The 15,598-nt window shown below is 44.6% G+C and overlaps 2 protein-coding genes across 2 annotated transcripts in view; one reads left to right on the top strand and one right to left on the bottom strand.

Moving 5' to 3' along the window:
- The first annotated feature begins 1,021 nt into the window (after window positions 1–1,021).
- Window positions 1,022–6,838, top strand: PBK (PDZ binding kinase). Its single transcript, XM_072407201.1, has 5 exons — window positions 1,022–1,180; window positions 2,665–2,834; window positions 4,823–4,952; window positions 5,567–5,740; window positions 6,154–6,838. The coding sequence occupies exons 2-5, from the start codon at window positions 2,712–2,714 to the stop codon at window positions 6,354–6,356; spliced, it is 630 nt and encodes a 209-aa protein (XP_072263302.1). The 5' UTR covers window positions 1,022–1,180; window positions 2,665–2,711; the 3' UTR covers window positions 6,357–6,838.
- A 1,610-nt stretch (window positions 6,839–8,448) lies between these two features.
- Window positions 8,449–15,598, bottom strand: part of ESCO2 (establishment of sister chromatid cohesion N-acetyltransferase 2) — an 11,393-nt gene continuing 4,243 nt past the window's right edge. The window contains exons 6-10 of the mRNA XM_072408916.1: window positions 15,201–15,332; window positions 14,614–14,703; window positions 12,538–12,681; window positions 10,707–10,891; window positions 8,449–10,351 (exon numbers count right to left, since the gene is read on the bottom strand). Coding sequence (XP_072265017.1) covers window positions 10,219–10,351; window positions 10,707–10,891; window positions 12,538–12,681; window positions 14,614–14,703; window positions 15,201–15,332 — 684 coding nt within the window. The 3' untranslated portion in view covers window positions 8,449–10,218. The remainder of the gene's footprint in view (window positions 10,352–10,706; window positions 10,892–12,537; window positions 12,682–14,613; window positions 14,704–15,200; window positions 15,333–15,598) is intronic.

Below are 15,598 nucleotides of genomic sequence, written 5' to 3'. Positions count from 1 at the left end.
TTACATGCTTGCGCAGCGCGCTGCAGGCGGCCCATTTCAACGTGCGTGTTCTCGTGTACGTGCCCGTACGTCACCTCCCTGTGCGTGACGTCGGTGGGCGGGATTACGCCTGCTGCTATCTTTGAACGAGAGGCGGGAAAGGTTTGTCAGGGTGACGGAACTCGTACTGAAGCGATATTCGGGATGTCAGCGCACAGCGGGGACGGGATGGCGGTAGCGGATGTCTTTAAGACGCCTCTGAAGACGAACAGGAGGACATCTTCGGGTAAGAGAGAGAAGGTTGAGGGGTTGCCATGGAAATAAGTGTGAGGTGAGTAAACAGAGGAAGGGGGGAGAGCGATAAGATTTAGATTATGTTGGGGTCAGATTTGCACAGATGCTGCTGGTGTCTGTATCCTTCACTAGGTGGGGGCTTTGCATTATATGGTGACCTCCATCGTCATACAGAAAGATAGAAGAAGTGACCTCCATCGTCATACAAAAATATAGAAGAGGGGGTAGCGGTCTATATTCCAGTTGGCATGGTGAGTCCAACCTAATCAAGTTATCCTGGCCAAAAATATTGGATTCCAGTGTAGATGGCAAGTTGGTTATATTTACCTTTCATTACATTCACTCTCCAGCAGATGGCACTCTCTTCCTCCCTCCACATAATACCCATTACTATTAAATATAGCAGTGTGGGGGGGGGGGTTGTGCTTTAGCTGTGTGCACCACCCGGCACTTTTCAGCAACCACCTGTCTGTTTTTGGGTGGTTACTGATGAGTTGGGTCACAATACAGGGGCCACCACTCGCCTAGAATTTCCTACCACCCGGCCTATACATATTTTGGCTTGAGCACTGCATTCTATCCTGGCAGAATATGAAGGAGTGAGAAGGGGGGATAATGTCAGTATGGATAGTGCTGGAACTTATATCCATGAATCCTGGACTTGCACTGTAACATTCTCATCATCTAGATTGGGCTCATGGGAATCTGACAAACTTGGTAATGTTTGCCATCGCACCACCAATAATCCATGTTTGATTTCTCAGGTCTCCCAAGGGTTTGTCCCATTCCCCCTGGGCCGTGAAGAAGATCAGTAAACAGTGTGACAAAACCAGCAAGAACCTTTATGAGCAGCGCTTGAATGTGGAGGCCAAAATTCTAAAGAAGCTGCAGCACCCCAACATTGTTGGTAAATACAAAGTTTGCTGGCTGCCCTCTGCATTGTCCTTTACACTTTAAAGGAGACCTCCCCTCATGTAAAGGTTTTGTGCCAATGGACTGGGACTACACCCTCTGTTATTGTTGCTGCTCAGTGGGCTGAACCTCGGATATGAATTATTATAATCGTGCTGTTTTGAAGGCAAGCCCCAGAGTGACCTGATATCCGCCATTTACAATCTCTTTATAGCAAAGCTTTATAATGAGAGGAAGTGGCAGCAGAAAGTTCTTCTTCTCGATTGTAAGCTCTTCTGGGCAGGGTCACTGTATGTGTCTATCTGTCATTTGCAACCTCTATTTAATGTACAGCTCTGCATATTATGTTGGTGCTATATAAATACTGTTCTATTATTATAATAATAATAATCTGACAAAAAGCAATCCCATTACCTAGACCAGGGTTCCTCCAGGAGGCGCTAGGGGTTCCTTAAGCAATGAGCAGGTCAGACCAAGTGGCTTCAATGATATTTTTGGCGATCTGTAAGGGTGACATTTTTCTCACAGACCAGCAATGTAAGAGGAATTCATCCCACTGACCAGCACACTAATATACTGTGATCTGTGAATATAATAATTATAGAAGGGGGTCCCAGAAGAGCTAAAGTTATTTCAGGCATTCCCTCCCATGTTAAGGCTGGAAAAGGCGGCTCCAGCATGTGGAATACATTTAATGTAGAGATAGTGGCCGAGGAGCTAACACTTCTCCCAGGAATTACCTGTTGGCCGGCTCCAGTCCTGGAGAGAGTTCGGAAAATGAAGGCTGTCTCACGTTACCCTTTTAGTGAATTCAATCAATAATGACCATGTTAGAATATCATTATACCGGACCGCGCAGCTATATCAGATTTACCATCCACTGAAATAGATTTGGGTGCCACTAAAAAGTTTCATCAGTGTCCCAAAACACCCGACTGCCAACCAGAGAGAGGCAGCCATTTATTTGGTTTGATTCTGAGTCTGGTGTCTGGCTGGGAAGATTGGGGTGAGGGGGGATCACTGCCAGGGTTGGCTGGCTGCTCATCTCACATAGAGGATGATGAATCCGGTGATGTATTGTCATATTCTCCTACTATTTCTGTAGCCAGTGCCCTGGAACGCCTTCTCTTCATTGTCAGAGGGTGCAGCTCTCTGATGTAATCCCGCATTACATAGGTGAGTGCAGGGCCCACATTGCTTCCTTTCCTCCACCACCCAACGCTCTGCAAAGTTTTTCACCTGATACATCTTTCCCTCTTGACAAATGAGCAGTAAAGTCTTGCAGTGGAGAGGCGGCCTTGTGCAAGGGTGAATCTTTCAACCACCACTTTCCATCCCCCACTACCCAGAGTTCAGTTTTAGGAAACCTCTGTAAATGTGTTCATAAAAAACAATAGTTACCTTTTCCTACATCCCTGCCCTGCTGCATTATGTCTGCTGGAAAGTAACACCTAAACTGACTTTATTTTACCCTTTAAGGTTATCGAGCCTTCACCAAATCTAAGGATGGCAGCTTGTGCCTTGCAATGGAATACGGTGGGGACAAATCTTTGAATGACCTGATAGAAGCCAGGAATGAAAATGGACTGGGGCCGTTCCCTGCTGCGATTATACTGAAAGTCGCTCTGCATATGGCCAGAGGTTTGAAGGTAAGTCTAGACATCTCTGCATTGAATGACAAATCAACGTCTGACAAATTTATATAGAAAAATGTCTGAAAGTACAGATAAAGTTTAGGCAGCTCTGCAGCAATATACTAAAAAAATTAAACTTTATTAATCCTTTCTGGAACCTGGGAATTCGCCAAATGTGGGGATTTGGAGCAGCAGACCCATTTCTTTTATCTATGGGTCAGCCAGTTAGCTGCTATACTTTTCTATACTTGGTATACTGTCGGCTACATCGCTGGCTGCAGTCACCATCCTTCCCTGGAGAATGTAGACAATGTGAATCTATTGTATTATCATTCACTGCCTTCTCATTCACCTGCTCTGCATTGTGCAGAAATGTTGATGGAAGGACAATGTTGTATCAGCCAGCTATGCAGAAGACTGTTGGTGACGCTGCGTAATATGTTGGCGCTATATTAATCCTGTATAATAAGGAATTGTATAATGGTTGTCAGGAGAGAGTGTGAGCTCAAATACAAATATCCGGTAATACCAGGAGGGAGAAGAGAAAGGGAGGAATGAGGGGGTGATGGAGATGTTCCCTGTTCTCCCCAAGATAAGGAGTCTATGCAGTTGGGCCTCCCTCTTTAGTATATCAAATTACAGAAAAACCATGGAGTGCAAGGAGAAAGCAAAGAAAGAGGTTTTAAGTCAAGCTATGAATGTATTATTATATATTTACTTCATATATAACAAGGTCATATAAATACATAGTTCACAAACCTAGAACATATGTAGTACATTGTCTTGCCTGGTTGTTATACAAGAAACGCAGAAGTAAAAATATTATTGCAGGTTACCATAACATGTTCTGTTACTCCTATTTCTGTTCTGAGTCACAGAAATGGGATGTTTTACTAGACAAATTGTTGCTAGCATGAACAGTAGACAGGAAAGAAAAATGAGAAAAGGTAATAATATAATAGGACCGTATTTTCTGTATACAAGTCCCCGACGCGTTTCGCCCAGATTAGGCTTCCTCAGGGGGATGTGACTTTATACAATTTGTGGTAGATGGTATATTGATCGGTTCTGGGTGATATATTCAGGACAGTAGTTCTTAAAGTAGTGTTGATAGACCAGTAGGATTCATTTAAACAAACAAAATTGTTGAGTACCAATTGATGAGAAATTAGGGTGAATAAGGGTATTCATCTCGTGGTCTTGTGCTTATAAAAGGTTGCAGGTTGTATATTGAATGTATAGAAGTTGAAGACCCGCAAGTTGTGATTGTTGCATAGTCAAATGCTAGCAAAGGAAATGGTAGGAAGTCCTGTGAGCGTGTGAGCTCTACAAAAGGCTGAGGCGCTCCAGCAATGAAGGACTTCACCAGTAAATGTATCGGGTTGTCACTGCTGGACACAGGTGTGTAAGAATTCGCTGAGCGAGATAAAAGAACCACGGACAATGTTGAGAATGTAGCAGAATTCAGAACAAGCCGCGAGCAAACATTCGGCAACGTGCAGGAGCCAATAACTGGAGTGCAGGAGCACAAAGGATCATGGTGGCGGAGAGTCGCTGGACCACAAGGGTTTGTTGCATTGCTTGGACTTTAAAAGCTCACCCAATGAAGAAAACTGTTGCCTGATTGTGAATCTGATACTCCAGGCTGGATTTATTACAGCTCTCCAAGACTGAAGTAGAAAACTGAGAAAATCTGGGCGATCCAGCAAAACTTCAATGGATTTGGTTCATGATTGAAAACATTTACCCAACTAATAGCAAATGATTTTGAAGAAATCCATTCCAGGTTTGCAGTATCACCCAGGCTCTCCCATGATAATCTATCTTCCCCAGTCTTGGAAAACGTTAATATAATGGCGTCAATGTGAGAACGTTACACGGGTGGGGAAGGGAGGCCCAGTGCTGGAGGAGTAGTTGGCACAAGTGGTAATGAGCGATTTGTTAGGATTTTCTAGGTCTCATTCGTTTCCTGATAGAATAATTTAGTCTCTTTGCTTTCTTAGTATCTGCACAATGAGAAGAAGATCCTGCACGGAGATATAAAATCCTCCAACGTCGTCATAAATGGTGACTTCGAGACTATTAAAATCTGTGATGTCGGGGTGTCTCTGCATCTGGATGAAAACATGACCGGTAAGTGATGGGAGAAATTACTGCTAATATTCTGTGTGTGCAGATCATCAGGATTCTCATCACCACATTAAAGGGAGCTGATCTGCATAGTGTGTATATATAATATATGTAGATATAATACATATATTGGCTGTCCTTCCTGGTGTCTATGCATTCTGACCACACCAAGCAGGGCAGTCAGTTTGCATTCCTGAGCTGCCGCTTTGGGGTATGATTGCACTGCACACACACAGGGTATCTCTGTAGCCCACCGGCTTTCCTGTTCCGTGTGACCCCTCATGACATTACAGCTCTCTTAAGAAGTGCACGCATCTAATACCTCGTATTGTCTGCTAGAGAGGAGGCTGTGCAAGCAGGTAGGCTTGGAAAAATAAACTGCTCTGAAAGGTACAAAACCCACATTCTAAAGAAGATCTTAAAGGCAAATTTAGGTAAAAATTTAGGCAAATGATATTTTGTATTAAATGTTCACATGCTACTGTATTGAATTTGTCCGCTTATCGTGCTGGCTCCCCATATAGATGATATAAATATGACCATGCTGCTCCAGTCTCCTTACAAAGAATAGGGATTCTTAGAGAATAACTAAACTTTTTGTTTTTGTCCCCTTCCAGTGAACGATCCAGAGGCCTCCTACATCGGCACAGAGTCCTGGAAACCAAAGGAAGCTTTGGACGATGGCAAAGTCATCACGGACAAGGCGGATATTTATGCATTTGGCCTCACACTTTGGGAGATGATGGCTCTGTCCATACCGCACCTCAACCTACCAGAAGACGGTGGCGAAGGTATGAGAATTTGGCTTCATGTGGGGTGATGATTCTAATTCTGAGGTCACAGAAACAGATATGGAGATGTATGGACAGCCTATGAATTTTGTCTTATCGCCTTGGTATTGTCAAAGCAGTTACCTATCTTTTTGGAGTCCATACCAAAGGGTACCAGAGACAGATCCAGTACACTCGGTATCACAGCCGGTCCGATACTTTGGTAGAGGATGGTTTTAATAGCATGACAGGGCCACTTTAAAGGTTATTAATTGACATGACAATGGGCTTTGTACAGCGCTGCATAATATGTCGGCACTATATAAATACTGTGTAATAATATGGTGGGGGTATGGGGTGGACATTTTATTTTAGGTAGTTGCATTAGATTTTAGACTTGGGGTTTTATTCATTTGTCACCTTTGTGTGTGCAGAGGATACATTTGAGGAAGAGGACTTTGACGAGGATGCATATTACGAAGCTTTGGGCACGAGGCCGGCGCTGAACATGGAAGAGCTGGACGATTCTTACCACAAGGTGATTGAATTGTTCTATTTGTGCACCAGCGAGGACCCCAAGGAACGGCCTTCTTCTGCTCAGATTGTGGAGGCCCTGGAAGCGGAAGGAGTCCAGTAAGGATTTTAGATTCTATTAGAGGTTCCAGATTCAATGGTTTTATAGATTTTAAGTAGAAGGCAACCTTTTCCGTAAGGATTTCTATGATCTGTAGATTAGGAGGTGTGCCCCGCTCTGGGGTGTTGTATGAGCCTTTCATGTGGACCCCAATCTATGCAATGACTTCCAATAGTTTTATTGGGCTTCAGGAACCCAAATACCTGAGCCATGAGTGGGGCTTTGTCCTGTATTGGAGCCATACCACATCAATGCAGAGAACCTGTCCCCTGGTCTCCTAGAAGTATTGAGGAAAGCTGGATGGAGGGGGCTGCCATAATTTGGAGGATCCCCCAAGTCTCGCCCCCTCTGCACACTTTAAAGGCACATTGATGATGCAGTTTATATGGGAAATTCCTTTTACTTTCTTTCACTGTTCATTTTCTCTGTTGTCTTGTTTTATTGATGTTTTGTACATGTTCATATTAAAACTTTTCTCAGTCTGACTCTCATTTGTTCTTGTAAATTGAAATGGAGAGGGGCAGAATGTTTAAAGAATAGCACAGCAGCTGCTCGTATGACTAACGGGGCAATAAGCTCTGTAATTCTCATTGTTGGTATGTTACCCCCTCCCATTCATTAATGAATGAATCATTCACTGCATCATCTGCTGGCTGGTTTGGCTGCATCTAATGTATAATGAGATGAGGGAGCCTCGCTACTTCCAGGAAAAGACAAGTCTGACTAATCAAAGGGAGGGCAGCATACAAACATTTGCATTGTTTTATAGTCCAATAAAGTTTATTCAAAACTTGAAGTGGAGCTCACTGGTTGATCTGCAGGCTGAGCTGCATTTTGCCCATGTGCTTGTTTTCCTTAACCCGGCTACCAGTATGTGACCCCTCTCTCATTCTTTGGGGGGGAGTGCTGGTTCAGGGTGCACTTGGCAGATAGGTAAGGGTAAAGAATGCAGACCAAGTTGCTGGTGACCTCTGCATGTTACCATAAACTATTAGAATCCCCCCCCCAAAAAAAAAATCTGTATTTAGATATTAAGAAATGTTTTACTGTCCAGACAAATTCTGTTATTAAAGTCTGCCATCCTCACAGACTCCCTTGTGATTGGGTTACACAAGGTGTGAGCGGTGCCATTCCTGAGAATGTTAACCTTGCTATCTACCCTAAAAGGTGCCGGTTTTACAAAGGTGTGCGTGCCGGGGTACCACTAATAGTTGTCAGCGCTTTGTGGGAGAGAAGACTCCCGCAGAATATACAATGGTGCTGAACTATGAGGATAAATGTGTTTCCTATAGGTGATGAGGGGGTTCTTCTTTAAGGCAGATGTTTTACTCCTTTTTAGGAAGAAATGACGGGGGTTGGAATTGTTCTAACATGCTCTCCTCACATCCCCCACAACCTAAAATATCTTCTGGCCGGACCTAGTTTAGTTTAACAGTTGTGTAAGGAGATTGTACCCTTTTCCCCTATTGGGAAGTCTTTCTAAAGGGACAGTGGTTTTAGGGAGAGCTAATGGGAAATTCTCTCATTTTGCAAGATTTTCTTCAAGAGCAAAAATGCTTGATTGCACCTGGAAAGCAAAAATGTTGCCCTCTTACTGTAACAACGTGACCTAAAGACTTGTTGGGTTATTATTGCCTTGCATTGGGTCTTCCTTTGCTCCAATGCAACCTCAAGTATTTGACATTTCTGCATTCTGAGTTGCGTTCTGCAGGTATGAAGATCGGTTATTGGAGTTTGTTACTGGTCAGCTTGTCCATTCTCTGACCTTAAAATCCATCTGCAAGGCACCCAGAACAGACACTGGGTGTTTGGATGAATGTATTGGCTGCGTGAATGGCTGTGTGAAAATTCCAAGATATATGAACCATCATACCATGAAGATCACCAGACCCCCAGCTTGGTGTTTGATGTAATTATTAAATTAAGATCCCAACATCATTTTATGCATTGTGATTGGATCATTCCGTAAGTCATAGTGTAACCAACCTATAGGTATAAGGAACGGTTTCCCCTGTGCAGCATGGACACTGCAATACCAAGCTGAAGCCTAAAATTGTTACTATTGCAAAGGAGGGATAGAAAAAAACACACAAACTAAAGAACCATAAACTGGTTTATTTAAATCATCATTTTTACAAAACACAATTTTCTGAAAGCTTATTAACAAGTATTAGGCAGTACAAGGAACTGTTACCAAACTCCAGTGTACTCGGGCCCACATTACACTAATGGTCTCTGCATGAGATTTACCTACAGGAAGACAGCAGCCAGGAGGAAGGGGTGGAGCCACAGCTAGACAGCAGCCAGGAGGAAGGGGCGGAGCCACAGCTAGACAGCAGCCAGGAGGAAGGGGCGGAGCCACACAACATCAGCTAACAAGTGCAGACCCTGACTTGTCCAATGGGAAAGATTTAGATTGCACTTTAGAAACTTCAGCCAAACTCTGGGTTAAAGTGAAGGTTCTACAGAGGGCTAATAGGGCTGTTAGACACTGACGCTGTTATGTCTACACTCCATCCATTCACCTCACAGAATAATAGGTGATTAGAAAATATTAAACCTGTATCAGGAGTAAATTGGATAAGGTGATCTCTTATAGAGAAGCTTCCATGAATAGGATCATCTGGGTACAAAGGGAGAATGGCTTCAGACTCCAGTGCAGAGCCGGGCCCATCTGTTAGGGAGGCAGCTGGTCCAATTATGTGCCTGCCGGTGCCCTTTACTCAGCCTTCCCCATCTTTACTCCCATATTTATTTGCAGATACATTGTTTTTATTCCCACATAACTGCATGGTGAATGGTTGGGAGTTCACCACCTGGGCTAGCATTATGGATGAGGGGTGTTACTTTACAATGAGTAAAGGGCCCCAGCACCCCCAAGCTCTGCAGGTAGGAAACCTCACACCAAGTCCAACCATGTATACGAAACATGAAATGTTCTGGTTCCATGGCAAACTATATTTAGTACAACCTTCATGTGCTGACTGCCATTCAACAAAATAAAAACAATGACAAACAAACAACACAAAAATATTCACAAAGTAGAATAAAAGCCTGAGCTGGATAAAGATAAGGAAGACAAAGTGTAGAATAATGTGGTGGTGGGGGGGGTTCAGGCCTTGGCTGACAATGCAGAGGTGCTTTAAATCAGTGGTCCCACAGACCACTAAAATCATGGGCTCCCAACCACGCATGCACGGGGAGCCGGGTGTCACCCAGTAGTGACATCATTATGACACAACCCCACCCACTCTCCCATCGCAGATCTGAGCCTGCAATGGGAGAGTGGGTGGATTGTGGCCCTGGACTACTTTCCTGAGCCTGGGAACGGTACTGGGGCTGTGGCCCGGAGCTCTGGCCCGTGTGTCCCCCCCCAGTATGGTCCTTCTCCTGACATCGTTCGGGCTGTGGACCACTGCTTTAAATTGCCACGGCAACACATATGAACACCTTTTAAACCCCTCCCCCTTTTTACTTGAACACACCCCTTTGTAGGTGCACTGGCCTATCAGAATAAAAGACATCACAGATGCCCACCCCCTTTGAGACAAAATATGGCTCTGTTGGAGGTAAATGTCCTTAGGGACACAGAGTAGGCAGATACACGATGGGCAGTAAATAAGAATTATCGATGTACAATGGCCTTGATCAGCTCAACAATATGTACAATATAAAACATTTATTACAAGCAGACTTCAGACACTAAAAAACCAACTTCCTCTCCTATCTGAAGAACATCAAACCAACGCGAGGAAAGTTCCGGCTTAGCAGCAAATAAAAAAACTCTAAAAACAGGCAAAGTGCAACCACATAATTCCGTAACATCCTCATTATCTCTCATGGAATAAAAAGATACAAAAACTTCCTAACTCAGGAAATTGTACACCAGGAAGTCGGGGACTTTGCAATAGGTGCTGGCGAAAAGCTTGCCGTCCGGTGTTGGATCTGAGAAGGCGATTTCTGTGGTGGTCAGGTGAGACCCGTAGATGAAGGAGTTCCTAAAATGGAAAATCTATGTCAGTATGAGGGAACTAGGTACCAGCATAAAGAGACCCTGTCGTGGGAGATGTACGGGATCTGCCATCTTTCTAAAAATGCTACCACTTGGATTATCGGGAAACAAAGCAGCAAATTTTAATGTTCATGCTGAATGGAAATGGACTCTTCCTGCTCCGCAGGCCCTCCATGCGACTACAGACGAAGGGACAAACCACCGAGAGCTGTTGGGGACTATCAAGAGCGACACTCACATGTATCACATTGGGCCTGGTAGATTTATTTTGGCATCGGTTCAGCATAGCAGACAGCAGGATGGGTATCCTGTCTTTACATAATGATAATACCGATCCTCACCTCATTGCATCCACTAGACGGCTGGCGATGGCTTTCCTGCGCATCAGAGCAAAGACCCAAATTCTGCTGATCCCACAGATAGCCGGTTCTGGGTCTGAAGAGCATCGCCAAGCTCTGTGCCGCTCCAAAGCGTCCTGGTTCTTAGACTCCGCCTCCGGGATTGGCTCTGGAATGACTCGAAATGCCTGAAAAATAAATGAAAAGAAGTTGGTGATAACATTTATACTTACATAGATGATAAAAGCACTTTTCAGTGAATGTGATTTTTTAATGGCAGTGATCTCCCCAGCCTCTTCACGCACCCCCCAGCACTTTTCACCTACCACCCGGCTGTTTTTGGGTGGTTAATGAAGAGTACAGGTACTGCCACCCCCCTACAGCTTCTTTCCACCCGGCTTAAACAAATTTCAGGGTTGAATTCTGGTGAAACCAATAATCATTTGCCATTTTCATAAATTGTATTCAATACATGGAATATTGAACACAAAAAACATCACCATAGGAACTGATAATCGCTTATACTGGCCTGCCAATACATGTTGCTGCAAACAAATCTGGAGATGTTATTTACGTCATCGGCAGATTGAATCCAGATCAGATCCGACAGAAGAACAGATCGACATTGTCAATACAAGAAGACTGCCCAGCCTAGCAGTTCCATTACAGCAATATAAGAGCCCAGGACATGCAGTTAGGTCAGGGCAAACTACGACCCACGGGCCGTATACATTTTTTTCTCCAGCCCTTTGGGTTTGTCCGTGGCAACACATCCCCGGTTTGTATCCTGGCTCGTGGAGGTGGGTGGGCTGCACACAACCGGCCCAGTCTCCCATCACAGGCTCAGAACAGTGATGAGGAATTGGACGGGTTTTGCCATCATGACGTCACAATGAGTGGTGTCCCTATGGCATAACCCTGCCCACTCACCCATCGGCCCAGCCTGGCCCCTCTGTCAAGTTTTATATCAGATTACGGCCCCTGACTGAAAAAGTTTGCCCACCCCTGAGTTAGGTTAATTGGCTTCCTCCCAAAATTGACTGTACTAAAGTCATGACTATGGTAGGGACATTATATTGTAAGCTCTGAGGGACAACTAGTGACATGACTCTGGACTTTGTACAGTGCTGCGTAATATGTTGGCGCTAAATAAAAGTCTTCTGAACAGCAGGCAAGTGTCACAAGGAGATTCCAGAGACTATAAGAAATGACTATCCTGGTTCCAGAGCCAGATTCTGGAGATGTTAGGTCAGGAATAATATGCTCAATCCAATGACTTCCTCTGAATACACCATTAAAGGCCGTCGTGATCCAAAGTGAATCTCCGGGCAACAGGAGCTGCACAGCCAATCCAAAACTCACAAAAAAATTGAAAAGCAAAAACAACAAATCAAAGGAGTCCGATGACTACAGAACCCAAATCTGCCAGTGAAGAGCTTGTGCTGCCTAGGACCAAACCAGCATACTACATAGAAATGGGTTCCAGCAACGTTTTCCTGATGGATCAGGATTCATCAGAAAGCTGCCAGTTCATGATCTCACTTCACAGGAGATGGCTGCATGAAAACAACGAGGAATGTGCAGATGTGACTGGCAGTGCAGAAAGAAGTGGAATCAGAATAAAGGAGTAGAACAAGGAAACTCCCCGTATGAGAAGCCCTACAATCTCTGCATTACCCAGCTGTAGGGATTCATCCCATGGTGAACCTCCAGTTCTGAAACCCTAAGATTCCCTCTGTAATAAACGCCCGCCACATTGTCCTCTAGCATTGGTGTGACATACAAAGAATACAACATGGCTCACCATATGTTACCGATTACAGAGCACACCTACCTGTTTGATTGGCTCTGCGATTAAACATCCCACAATCTTCCTCTCATTGGACACAAACAGAAAGGTTTTGGTTTTGCTTGGAAAATTCAGATGCGTCTGCTGAAAGCCTAACTCCGAGTCCACCAGCTCGCGAACTTCCTCCGCCTGGTTATTGTAAGCAAGGTCAGAATTAGCATAAGCCTTTAGTCACATGACTGTTCTCCTCCAATCATGGGGGCTTTCTGTTCCATGGTATGGAAACCCACAGAACCTGGGTGTATAGATCATATACACGGGGAAATCTGCAAAGCCTCAGCAGCCATACTGCATGCTTCAGGAGATTTACCCATAATTCAGCTGGAGTTCATATCATAAAGCAGGAGGTGCACGTTGCTGCATTGTCTATTTGCATGTTGAGGGGCTCCACATTTCAGGAGCCGCCATCACAAGGCCGGGTCTATACCTGCATGTTATACTGGCAGCTATATTCAAGTAATGTGGCCATAATTGACTAGAAAGGTGCTTGGAGAATTAGGAGATCCATACATTTATTTGTATCTATTTCACTCCCAGCAGAACTGACAAGCTGCAGCTCCCACCCAAAGTTTGCTGCAGGTCGGATCAATAACATGATTGGCCGCAGCAGAGCCCCGGTGTAACTAAAACCAAATCGTGAAAGGGAGATGAAGATGTAAGTAGATTTCTGTAGAACAAAACATGTCACTAGACTACACAGAAGGGTGTGTTTGTGATTTTATAGGTTGTATGCTAATATTTGTCTTATTGTATGACTTTTCGGTAAAAGTTCCCCTTGAAGGTTACGTACACACGTCAGATGATTCATGTTTGATAATGCCCTCGGGGCCGGGATCAGATGAGAATCTGGCGTCTACGGGGCCCGTTGTCCGTCGTTCATGGATCCCTCCTGACAGATCCACAAACAGTTGTAATACCGTGTTTCCCCGATGATAAGCCATCCCCATCAAATAAGGCACCCCCCCATTTTGCCCAAAACAATAAAATAAAGCACCCCCCGCAAATAAGACACCCACCTATACCTGCGCCCGAAAGAATCTCCCATTCGGGTGGTATGGTGGGTAACTGTGTGCCTCTGTGTGACTCCTCGGTGCTGGCTGCAGTGCAGAGCGAAACAGAAAGTAACTTCAAAGGACAAGCAAGCTGCTGATCCCTGCCCTAACGGAGTCTGTTACCCGGCCGTACGGTAAAAAAGTGAGTCAGTGATCAGAAGGGGACAATGAATGGCACATGCGTGATAAGTGATTTTCAACAATAAATGTGTACTGTAGTCTTCTTCATGGAAAAATAAGACATCCCCCTGAAAATAAGACCTGGGGCATATTTTGGCATTTCAAAAAATATAAGACTGCCTTATAGGGGAAACAGGGTGTAGGTGAAGGGGAGAGAGCACAGTGGGGTGCTGCTTAGAGCAGAATAGAGCTGTATGTACGACACTCAGTCGTAAAAGATCCTTTCCAAGGACAATTATTGAACGTGTTACAGCTGATCGTCCACAAGCCCCCTGAGGAGGCCAATACAGGCGAAACATGTTAGAACACTTTAAATACCCTATTTAATTGTTCCTTTTATTGAGATCTTTCACGATTGTTTAAAACAACAAATGACTTAATGATTAATGAACAAGCAGTGTACATACAGTGCCATTCTGTTCTATGGAGAGGGGAGGGGGTAGAACGAGCAAGTGGCACCCGGCTGTGCTCTCCTCCCTTCACTTCCTTTGCAGTAGTTCGTCGTCTGTCATTCATGTATTCTCAGAACGAGCTCTGCACACGTCAGATTTTCACCAGAGCCTGGACGTTCATATTGACCGAGAATCATCTAACCTGTGTACAAAGCCTAAGACTCCCAAAGTGTACCAACTGCCCCCTTATAATGAATGCAGGCCTATAAACAAAGTATTACCGAGCATTGCAGGCCTATAAACAAAGTATTACCGAGCATTAGGGATCCCCTTCTCCCTTACCTTTTTAAGAGCGTATTTCGGATCATCTGATTACCGAGCATTGCAGGCCTATAAACAAAGTATTACCGAGCATTAGGGATCCCCTTCTCCCTTACCTTTTTAAGAGCGTATTTCGGATCATCTGGGCAAATCATCAGAATCTTCCCATCCCAGAATTCGGCCACAACTCGCTCCTTCTTCCAGCCCTGTAATGGAAAAGACAGAAAACATTAAAGCAAAACATAGGCCGGCCATTTATTCATTTCTCATACAAATGCTATAATGATGACACCCTGTAGCTGCAGATTTTTATGCCATGCAATATTCGGGCTGCTGCTTACTGAACCTAAGTTTAATGGTGCCCACCGGGGCTGGGTGCAGTTACTTCTAACCTCTTCTTGTGCAAGGAAACACACAAATTCCTCATTAGAAGGGGAAATTGGAAGAAAAAAAGAGGGCACTTCTAACTCCTCATCCACCTGTAGAATAATGATCACTCAACTCTTCAGGAACCACCAAAAGCAGCCAAGGTGGCCACCGAAAATCACCAAGAGGTGCGCCCAGCTAAAAGGTGCTAGGCAGAACACTGCTCAAGTATTATTTCTGAAAACTATTTACCTACCTCCATTCACCACATGGCTGCCTGTTCATTGTGAGCCCTGCTAGAACAGCGATACACACATAGTGTGCGGCGATCACTTACCACATAGCGGATGCTCTCTAGCAGACGTTGGTGATATTGGGCGTGTTGAGTTTCATCCTGCAGGCTAGCTGCTGTATAGATCATACCACAGGTGCTGCAAACCACGGGGCCGAAATGCTTCTGGCCGGCATCCTAATCAGAAATAACACGAAGAAAGGGAAGATTATTATACCATAGCACACTGCGAGCATCTAAATGTACATTAGAAGCTGCAGCAATTCAGATAGAGCTCTGCCTCATTTCCCGGCTGGTGGACATCCAGCATCATCTATCCCCTAATCACAATCATGGAGACTCTCCCTATCTGGCTGTTGCCTAAGGGAGTCGGCATGCACATGTGGCTTTGTGACTTCATACCAGCCTGAACCTTGCATGCATTGATTGGTACCCTATACCCC

The sequence above is a fragment of the Pyxicephalus adspersus genome, chromosome 4, assembly GCF_032062135.1.
Source record: "Pyxicephalus adspersus chromosome 4, UCB_Pads_2.0, whole genome shotgun sequence".
Taxonomy (NCBI): domain Eukaryota; kingdom Metazoa; phylum Chordata; class Amphibia; order Anura; family Pyxicephalidae; genus Pyxicephalus; species Pyxicephalus adspersus.
This window is presented reverse-complemented; position numbering and strand designations above follow the sequence as displayed.